Source organism: Nothoprocta perdicaria, unplaced genomic scaffold (genome assembly GCF_003342845.1).
Source record: "Nothoprocta perdicaria isolate Ctin4 unplaced genomic scaffold, notPer1 scaffold_78, whole genome shotgun sequence".
NCBI lineage: Eukaryota > Metazoa > Chordata > Aves > Tinamiformes > Tinamidae > Nothoprocta > Nothoprocta perdicaria.
The window spans coordinates 1,453,156-1,463,925 of NW_020456065.1; the positions used below are offsets into that span (position 1 = coordinate 1,453,156).

The 10,770-nt window shown below is 39.5% G+C and overlaps 1 protein-coding gene across 1 annotated transcript in view; it reads right to left on the reverse strand.

Annotated features, from left to right (window-relative positions):
* Positions 1-10,770, reverse strand: part of ROBO2 (roundabout guidance receptor 2) — a 141,815-nt gene that overhangs the window by 18,857 nt on the left and 112,188 nt on the right. Inside the window, exon 21 of the mRNA XM_026051649.1 lies at positions 8,597-8,805. Within this exon, the coding sequence (XP_025907434.1) occupies positions 8,597-8,805 (209 nt within the window). The remainder of the gene's footprint in view (positions 1-8,596; positions 8,806-10,770) is intronic.

Here is a 10,770-nt window from a genome sequence, read left to right on the forward strand (position 1 = left end):
TGGTAAACAAAATGACACGTATCTTCCACAGATGTGAAGGAACAATAATAAATCCTATTCAAAGTCAAGACATTTCTTTAGGATTGAAAGCAATGTGATTTTTCTACTTCATATAAACCAGCATCTAGTTTGATATTTGCAACACAAACCCTTAATTTAGGGCAGCACAAAGGTAAATCTCACATAGTCAGACACAGGCATCAAGAGCTATCTTGAGCAAGGCTGGGCTTGCTCAATTCTCTCAACAGAAACTTTAAATAGATGAGCAATCTTAATGTCCAAAACACAGCTGACCTAAAGCAGTTCATTCTAGAGGATTAAAGTTTCTTTCTTAAAAGGTTAGAAGTAGACTTTCAAGCGCAGAGTAAATATACACTCAAATTAAATACTGAATCGCTCAGTGAACCAATACTGGCCTCATGATGGTACCTTCTGGCCATGCATTATCACCACTGCAGGACAGAAGAATGACAATTAACATCAGCAAAATGGAATGAGAAAAGCAGGTAATACATGAAAGCAACACTGAAGGCTTGACATAATTAAAATGTAATGAGTAAAATACTGAAGGAAGGATTCACCTTTGCTCTTCATTTGGATTTTCCCTGTTAATTTTTTAACATATGGAACATTTATCAACTACCTTATGTACAGAACAAAATATAGTTTCCAAAGCTATCACTAGTTTTTTCAAAGTGATGAAGTTCTGTTTCTTTGGTTGGCTTCAAGTGGAGTGGAGAGTGTTCTGTGCTCCGGCAAATGCCGCATGCAAGTCCCTGGGTCGAGCTGACAGCTATACCGCCTAATGGAGCGGGAGGCGGAGAGACATCTGCTAGCCCAAACACGTAGCTTTGCTCCAGCAACAGGGCAAGCACGGTAATTAGTTACCGGGATAATTAGTTACCAAGCCCTGCTGAAGCACAGACTGCGTTTGGGAGCCTGGTTCCACCACTGCACGGCACTGCACGATGCTCTGCACAAGGCACAGGGTCCCGAGAGAGCTCAGGCATCTCCCTATCCGGAAGGACTCACAGGCTACCGTTTTAATAACTGGCATGCATACATTGGGAAAGCAAACACAAAGAGAGAGCAAGGAAATGGGAACCTGCAGAGAACTGACTTTCCAAGGCAAGAAAAGACACGTGTGGAGAGACAGACATTGTGGCCCTGGCTGTATCACTCAGCTAGCACAGACGAATTTACACGAAAGCTTGGAAGATGCCCAGCACTTTAAGACTTTTCCTTTCAGGTTCTTTCTGTTACACACCCCAGAAAGCCTTACTTTGTTACAAACTGTGATCTGCTTATTAGTACCAAATTGATGGGCTAAGTAATTAGTGGTAGTGTAAAATATTACAAATATCCTGCCAAATAAGTCAGAAGTTACAACAAATGAAAACATCAAGTTAGTCAGCAGCACCCTGCAGAAAAAAAAAAAAAAAAAAAAAAAACAACCCCAAGAACAATGCAGTATTTTGTGATGCTGCAGATACCAAATGTTCTAATGTCAGCACAGTGGCAGGCTATAATAACACATGTCCATGCACTCCTAAGATAGAAGAAAAGCAACTGAAGAGGTCTGTAGARGTCTGACAGGCAGAAAGTGTGGCAAGTGCAACAGAGAGTGACAGAGTTTGGTTCTGCTTGCCAAGAGCACACATAAAATTGTTATTTTCCAAACAGACTTGACCCGAGGCAGACAGATGCAAGGAAGCGAAGGAAAGCTGAAACTGAGTATCCTCTGAGAAGATAATTTCTAACTAAGAAAGTGGGATTCAATATCACTCAGAAAGAAGAATAAAAAGGCTKGATAAAAGTTATTGATGATGCATGAAAAGAAACACTACAGATAGAACACTGCAAGAAGATATAAGAAAATGAAATATAATAACAAAGGAATTTTTTCAAACACTTGCTTGTCGACATATACACTCTGCAAAATATTTAAGCACAAGCTAAAACGAAAAAATGCTAGACCTACAGGTATCAAAGACAGTCGGGTGCTGAAGGTTTACCACATATTTGGTTAGCTCCCTGAATCAGGTCCCAAGCTTTTTATATTATTTTTTGTAGTCTCCCTATATACACATATATAAATATATATTGAACAATGTATGTATGGATATACACTATTTTTCAAGATCATGGAGACAAGAATATGGATGTATTCTAATCCTAAGTCTCAGTTTCCACTTGTCCACGTTTGCTCCACTTGTCAGCCAGTTACTCAACCCATCTGGATGGGATACTTTCAGAGRATACGTAGGAATAGTTGCTATTTTTCATCTGCTCTTAAAAGAACTGTCATCTTGTCTCAAAATATAATGCACATTTTAATATACCAGAGATCTGCAGAAGTTGCTAACGTCTTCTCCAGCATGCATGCGTATACCTACCATTATGGCCATGCATAGGCATGCTGGGTTTTCTCAACAAGACTTAAATATAAATTTAGCTATTAAATTATTAAAAATAAATATAAATTATCAATAGAACGCTGTTATTGGGCTGCCATTTATTCAGGTGTGTACTAGTTAATTTTATGAGAAGGACCCGTCCCCYGGGCTTGTCTGTATTCCCATACTCTGCACATGTATCACTCCCACCASCTTCACCTCGCCCAGCCCTGTGCCAGTGTGGAAGCAGCTCAATTCTYGCATGGACACGAGCTCTGCTTGCTCACAGAGCCAGTGCAGGAGACAACCAGCACAAATAATGATCTAACTCCTGGGTATGGGGCCACCTGCAACCTGGAAGGAAGCTGAAGCAAGATGCTGTAAGCTGGCAAGCTACCGTGACACCACAGAGACACGTGTGACTTCTACATTATTCCTACGGCTTCCTGAGCTATTCAGCTTCTCCGTAGTGGAGACTACGTGTAAGCTAAGTGGAGACGAAGTGTAAACACTTATTCCCCCACTAAAGCTTGCACAAGTCAAAGCATGTCTTTGGTTGCCCTSCAGAGCTGAGGACGTTCCCTCGTAAGCCCAGAGTGCTGGAGTCCAGCCTGGGCACCCCAGGCCCCGGCGCAGCTGCCTCAATGCAGCACACATGGTGCCCGCCTGTTCAACAGYGCCCACTGGCCTCTTGTTTTCCAAATCAGATGCACGTTTGCTTCTCTCTGGATAAAGGCAGCATAAGAGATGCTGGCATCCTTTTCAGATCAACTGTGCATTCTCCGAATGGAAGGGAACAGGCTTTTAGCGTCTCCTTTACATGCAGCTCCTGTGTTTTCCAAGAGCGCCTCGGAGTTTTTACGCTTTCTGGCAACTGTAAATTTTACTCTTGCTGACAGCAGCAGTAAATGCTTTACGCAGAACAAAATCAACTCTGCGAAAAGTGGAACTCTGTTTTCTTGCCCCATAAAATATTTCTTGGTGCTAATGCAAACAGAAACCCTTTTGCTCTTTGGAAAAGGTGAGGGGGATAGAGGTGTTAGTTTCTTGCAGACGGCCTGCCACCCCTTTTAGTGGCATTTCACAAGCAATAAAGATGCCATTTTTCTACGTAAAGCCTACACTTGCTCTACTGTTAAAAAGATCTAATGCACTTGTGAAATAAAAGCTGCTCTCAACAAACCTCACGCTTCTGACAATTCCATCAGGTACTTTTCTGTTTGCAACTCAATGTCCATGTGTAAATTTAACTACTTATGTCAGTGTGTGTTTACAACTACATGTTTTCCATCACAAGACCATTATATCCATGTTAATATTAAATCCCTACTCAGATTTTTGATGAACAGGAGCTAGAACATCCAGATTTCTGAAGCATGGATAAAGTTCTTTGATACTGAGGATATTTCAGCTGAAAGTATTTGCATAATTCTCCTGGTGTTTTTACAAGGGACAAACTTTAAGCTCTTTTGGGTGTATCTGACTATTGACATGACTCTAAAGAAATAATGAGCACAAGCTTCAGGGGAAGTGATGAAAGAGAAAGGGGCAACAGCTATTGTATCATTAGAATAAAAACGAGTAATGGAAGGCGTTGCATGAAGACTACGGACATGATAGCACTTCATAAATTATACTTAGACTTTCACTTTATAGTACCACCATGCTGCAAATGCTGCAATATATGAGTATACCTGAAATAAATGTTTARAAATTGCTATTTGGGGGCAGGAAATCCTCCATAAAATAAGGCAAAACATACATACATACTTGGCACTTCATAGGCTCAACCATAATTAATGTCTTCATAAACATTTAATGAAAAATGAATTTATGCCACTTAGCCAAATTTATTTGTGCTTGCATTTTCAATCTTTCTAGATTTTTTGGTTTCCATATTGCTGAAAGGAACAAAAATTTCTGAAATTTATTCAAGCTGTTAGAGAAGAAATGCACACTGAACATTAAGTAGTTGCTCAAATGTTGCTGAGCAGTAAAATACTATGATAAAGTGGCATCTTGCTGTGTCTCTATTACATCTTCAGCACTAAAATTAATTTATGATCAGTCATCAATTCATTTACATGTCATTTTATGCTAAATCCATCCTTGCTGATGAATGCATATCCCTAGATCCATTAAGCTAAAGTCTGTGCTTTATAATATGACCCTGCTAATTGTTACATTACCATTTTTATGAGATACAAAAACTAGTAGTTTCCTATTTTCAGAGCACATATTTAATCGATGAAACATATTCTTCCTATTGAATGTAATTTGTCTAACTGCTTATAAAATAGAACCTTTTGCAATAGGTATCCCTAAGCAAATCAATACAAATAGTGAACTCTGCCTTGCTAAAATATGGCTCATGAAAATGACTCTGTGTAATATTCAAAAATTATTCCATTTGGTCCCAATCACAATGAATGAACAACTTTTTTACTATACAGGCAGTGATTGGAGTGATTTTTTTTTAAACTAAGTCCCAAAAATGTCAGATCAGGGAGGTAATCCTCTGATCCATCCTATGGAAATCTTAATAATATCAGCTCTATATGATTTATAAAAATCAGTTTTGGTTTCCATATGCAGGAGTATTGTTTATAAGAATAACTCCCATCTTCTGCTGGTTTATTAGGCAGAAGAAGGGCTTGTTATAATTTCCCTGCAAGTTAGTGGGTGTATCTCTTCTCTCAGCACCAGTGCACCAGGACTGAAGATACAGGAGCTCCCACTACCAGTTTTACTGCTGGAGCTGCAAAGCTCTGGGATGGAAGGACAAGGACAGGGCAAAGAAATTCCCAGCAATAATAATTTGGTCTCACAAAACCAAGAGGTCTTTCCAGTGACAAGAAAGTCAATTTCCTATACAGTCATCTTATGCAATTAATTAAGTCTATTAATGTAGAATACTGTAACAGACTCTCCATGACCATTTAAGCCATCACTCTGCACAGCAATTCAAGACAAATGCAAGCATTAAACACAAGCAAAAGAAAAGCCCTATTTCAGTGTGTCTGTGAAAGCAAAAAGAAATCTAAATGATTGTTAATTAGAAGTCAAGAAGTGCTAGAGATGCTTTCCTCTCTTTTTTTTTTTTTTTTTTGTCTGTTAATCAGAATCAACAACTTAGTATCCATAACATGTTCCAATCTACATCTCCCTCCTTGATTTTCCTTTGCAATATCTGGAAAAACATTATCATATAGTTAGTGTGAGTGCTTCCTTTCTTTTCACTTTATTATACATGTCGACGTTATGTTTCTGCCACCTGCAAAAAGAAAAGCTTAAAAGCACACATTAAATCCCTGTCTGAATCCCCAGTTAGGCGTAACTAAAACACAAGGGCCTGGAAGACAACCTGGTTTTAAACAGTTTACAGGAGCAACACTTGGGGTTTCAGAGGAATTGAGCAGTCTGAGTTCAGTTCACGCAGAGCTCGTGTTTCCCCAAGGAGAACCTTATATTTGGCAGGAGATGAAGCCCTCAGCCACAGCTCAGCCACGAAGGACAAAGTCCCACCTCACTCCTAGGATGGGTGTCTTGGAGCCTTCGCTGGGGCATCGCAGCCAGCGAGGAAACTCTTCCGCTCACGTTACAGCCCWGGTGCTCTGGGGAAGCCTGCATCTAGCAAGGGCCATTCAATCTTCTCTCAAACACTGAGCTCACAGAACGCACTTAAAAATGAAAGGAAACACTGCTTCCTCCAGGGCAGCTCGTTTGTTTTGCCTCACTTTTATATRTTTAAAGACCTGAACATATAAAACATGAATTTCTAGGAAAATGGTGATTCAAGCCATCCAAAGCCCGACAAAAGGAAGTAGCTTAAATTTTTGCAGTGGCAAGAACCAGTGAGTGAGTTAGAAATGTGGAAAACAATGGCATCCTAAAGGAAAACAAATTAAAGAATGAGAAACAGTTTAGAAACAGTAGATACCATATATTATATACCCTCCTGAATATTAAAAATGCAACCTGCAAGTTTAACGAAAAACATACAGAAAATACTAGAATTTTCTTTTGAAACTATTCCCACACTATAACAAACAATCTCCTCCCAACTCCTTATAAAAAACAACCTAACTCAGAAAATTGAAGCTTTGCCCATATACTAAGGAAAATACAAGTGGTTTGAGTATTTGGAGACGTGATTTTATAGGTTGTTTAGACTAGCACACAGGCTGTAGCACACAGCCTTTTTGGCAAGGCTACAGTTTCTTAATCGTTGTGGGCAAATTGAGGTGTAGGCTACAGGGGCAGCCTGTCCCTTTCCCTCCCATGCAGCTGCATGTTCCCCTCCTGCAGCGCCAGTCCACACGTGGCCATGCAGTGAAGGAGACCAAGCACCCGACCCAGGCAGTGATGAAACAAGCAACAGCACAAGGAAAACAGCTGGATAAGAAAAGCCCCAGATGGTGGTGAGTATGAACGGGAATGATGACCCTAAGTACCAACGCTGTCTACACTGCCAGGTTCTGCCCAACTTCTGGAAAATATGCCAACGGGTTTTTAACATTCCAAGAAATAAACAACACTTTTTAACTAACTAGGAAAGCATGCTTCATAAAAGGATAAATTTCAACGAGCACAAAGGCTATAAATTGGAGCACAAGCACAGCTATGCCTTAGTTTGCATAGACAGGCTGGTGCACAATTTAGGTGAAAATGTAAATGTGCAAAACAGCCATTTTCTGATTTATAGATAMATCAACATTGACATATTAATACATACCAAAGGAAAAATATATATCAACCTGATTTCTTTATTTATTCCTGTGTTACCCGTGCAAAACCTTTACTGCATGCCTAATGGGAAGGCTTTTGAGCCATTAGTGAGATATGCAAAAATATGCAGAATTATAGCCTTAAGGAGATTACACTGGAAATTCAAGGAAAGTGACTTAACATACTCATGCACTAATAAGTTAACCTTCTGAATTCAGGGATTTAAACTTTAACTCTACAGCTTTTGGTTGGATCTGGATTTCAAATCACAGCAGTAGAGCTACAGTTCTTAAATCTTAATTAGATTGGCAAGCAGTCTAGCCCTAGGGGGCAAGAAAACCTGGAAAGTGGGATAAAGCAACACACTATTTAATTCAACAAGAGAAAAGGAAGAAAATTATAGGTATTGATGCTCCATCACTGTCATCATCCTGCAGTGTTTTCAGGACAGCAATGTTTAAATAATGGTGCATTTTTCTTCACAATTTCCAAGATCAGAATGATGAGATGAAAATAAGCTGTGCTGCAGTAGGGAGTCGCATGGAGCAGGCCTCCCTTCCAGAACAAGTAACAGCCAGTGCTCTTCCCTAGGGATCAAAGACTGAAGGAGCTCACATCAGCTCTTAGGAGCTGCAGATACCAACTACATCTGGGTCTCTAATAAAGTTGTAACTTATGAATATCTACTACAAAACAGAGGTCCGAGTTCAAGCTAAAGTAAAATGTGCTTATACCTACAAAAGTTCATTACATCCATACAAAAACTGTTGTTTCACTGCCTGTTTTTCAGCAAATTTACCAATTCAGACTCTCTGCACTTGTGCAGTATGCTTTTCTAGTCCTTTTTGATGATTGCTGTTGCAGTCTTCAGGCCTGCAAGGGGTTACCAGCAGTGAAGGAAAAAGGGACAGAATATTTAAATATCTCCACTGAAAGGGAACAATTACTAAAATCATCGGTATGAAGTACATTCAAAATACAGATTTTTCTACACGAATGTTTTATTTATGCTACAAAAAAACTGTTGCGTTGATGTAACTACACTTATTCTGAAGTCTTTTAACTTCCATGAGTTCGTTTGTGAAAGCATTTACCCTGCAAAACATCTAAAAGTGTTTTAAGATAACACTTTCTATGCTACTCATTTATGAAAAATATATTCCTAAGCAGAAGTCTTCCTCCTCCTTTCTATGTAACTCACTTGCTTCTCCACTAGAGTGAACTTTTCATGAAAGCTGGGACATAATTGAGTTTTCTTTCAAGTCTTAAAGCTTTTTAAAATTCATGGATTTTCTTATCATTTTGCAGCAAAGTATTTTCAAATCCTTCTTTAACTTCAGTGTTTAATATTAACACATTTTAAATGTTACAGAAATAGAGTGGAATAAATTTTCACTTATAAAGTGTTTGACTGATGATGCATTTTACTGTTACAAACAAAGCTCGTGTCGGTGTTTACTGCATTTGGTTACCTGTCACAGAGCTGTCCAGATTGTCCATACTGGAGCCTGGAGTATGCTCTAGACCTCTTAGTGGCCTAGTGATTTCTACAGCTTCCTCTTCAATATCGTCCTCATCATCATCTGGAACATCTGTTTCCAAATCTGAAATAATGTTTCCAGATACATATCCTAAAGGTGGCACGGGAGCCTGAGGAGGTTGTGTATTGCTCTGGATGTGCCTATACAAACAAACACAAAAACATCATCAGAATGGATGAGACTTTATACCCCACAGTTGGTAAAAGATAAGCCTCTCACTATGTCTCAAAATATATTTACAGAATGGGTTTGTTAGGTCAGACTCAAGAAAGTCAGTTATTTACCACAGCTCTAATTTCTCATCACTGTAACACCCAAGCATCCAAACATACTTTCCCTCCCATAAAACAGGACAAGATTTTCCTCTTACAAATGAGGAATCGAGGTACATAGAGAATTGAGAAACCATGGAAAAGCACAACTTAAATCCCAAACTGGTATATGAACATCTCAGTCCGTGTTCCAACTTGCATTTCATGTCTTTGAGCCAAAACACAATCTAAATTTCATTCCTTCTGCTTAAAAACACTCTGTGCTGTTAGGTAAGCCTCTCCCTAATGAGGAAGAACTGACTCAAAGAATGAAATAAAGGTTCAAATACAATGCACGCATCATCAGTGAGGCCTTTTTTCTTTTCCTTTATGCAAAGTACTTTTATTGATTTAATTGCAGCAATATTAAGGGCATGCATGTGTGAAACCAGGAAAAAGAAAGGCAGAAAGCACAGCCAGGATAGCTAAATGGCCAAGAGACAATGAGTGTACTTGGATCTACCCGTAAGAGGTTTCTGAGACATTAGAGAGAAAAAGAACGGCATCTATCTGTGCAGCTATCCATGCAGCATGAATACCCCATGGCACGGCAGGTACACAGCAAGCTGTCCCTGGGGCCCCACACATCACTGGCCTTGCCACAAGGCAGCGCAGCACACTTGAATTTGTTGATGTAGGCACAGGGGAATCCATAGGTGGCTATTCATGAGGTGCCATGACCTAATTTAGATTGGCAGGACCCTGGAGAGGATTCAGGATTCTGCTAGTGCTTTGCTTAGACATTGCTACCACAGAAACAAAATACAACCGTCACCCGTCTGGCTACATACATCTAATGTTTTTAATTTTCATGAGAACTTTGAGCTGTAATATCACCTATATTTCTTAAACATAGCAATTCTCACATTCAGGTAGTTCTGTCTCAGAACTACTGGATATAAGAATGTCATGGTAAATGTCATATACCCAATCGAATCTCCATTTTGGTGTTTTTTCTTTTTTTTTTTTTTTAATTACTGCATGTTTTGAAGACAATTTCCAAAGCAGATGCTAATACACAGCCCCCTTTCTGATTAGCAGCTCTTGAATACTTTTCTTTCTGGACGCTGGGTTTTCAGGGACACAGTGTCCACAACACTGCAGAAAAGCACACAAAGATCTAACTATCCTTTGGTAAACAGTGTGATTAGCTCCTTATCAAGAATACTTAAATATATGCTTAATGTTAAGCATGCGACAGAACAGTTGAAGTCAATTTCTCACATATTTGTAGTTAAGCATATACTTAAGTGATTTGCTGGATCAAGGCCATAATGATTATGCACTTTTCCAGTAATCTCTAATGTGCTCTCTTAAATCTCCAGTTGGTGGGCCTCTAAATTTATCCTCTGCTACTCCTGCAATAATTTATCTGATTGGTCTCATCTTGTTATTTTGTTTCCATGCCTTTACTCTGGACAGGTTTAATTGGTGGCAGGAAAACAAAGGAAGAAATCTTCCTTCTCACTTAAGATAGAGGTGTTTTTTCCACTTTGGCTTTGAACAGCACTTGCTACGTCCTTTACAGGCACGAGAAGCGAACACCCAAGCAGTACCAAAGCAGTAAAGAAGTCCATGTTACAGGTGCTGTGAAAACCCTTTCTATTTGCGATTTTTCTATTTCTCGATTTACCCTCAATGCAGCTATAAGGTGCCAGCGTGAGAAACCGCTCTCCCTTCCATATTTTTCCCAGGGGTCCAGTTGCTGGACAGTTCCTGGGACCTTACAGAAAAGCGACTTCTCAAATCGACACCCTGCGCACCTGGGGCAAGCTCCCGGGGGTGTCCAAAGGT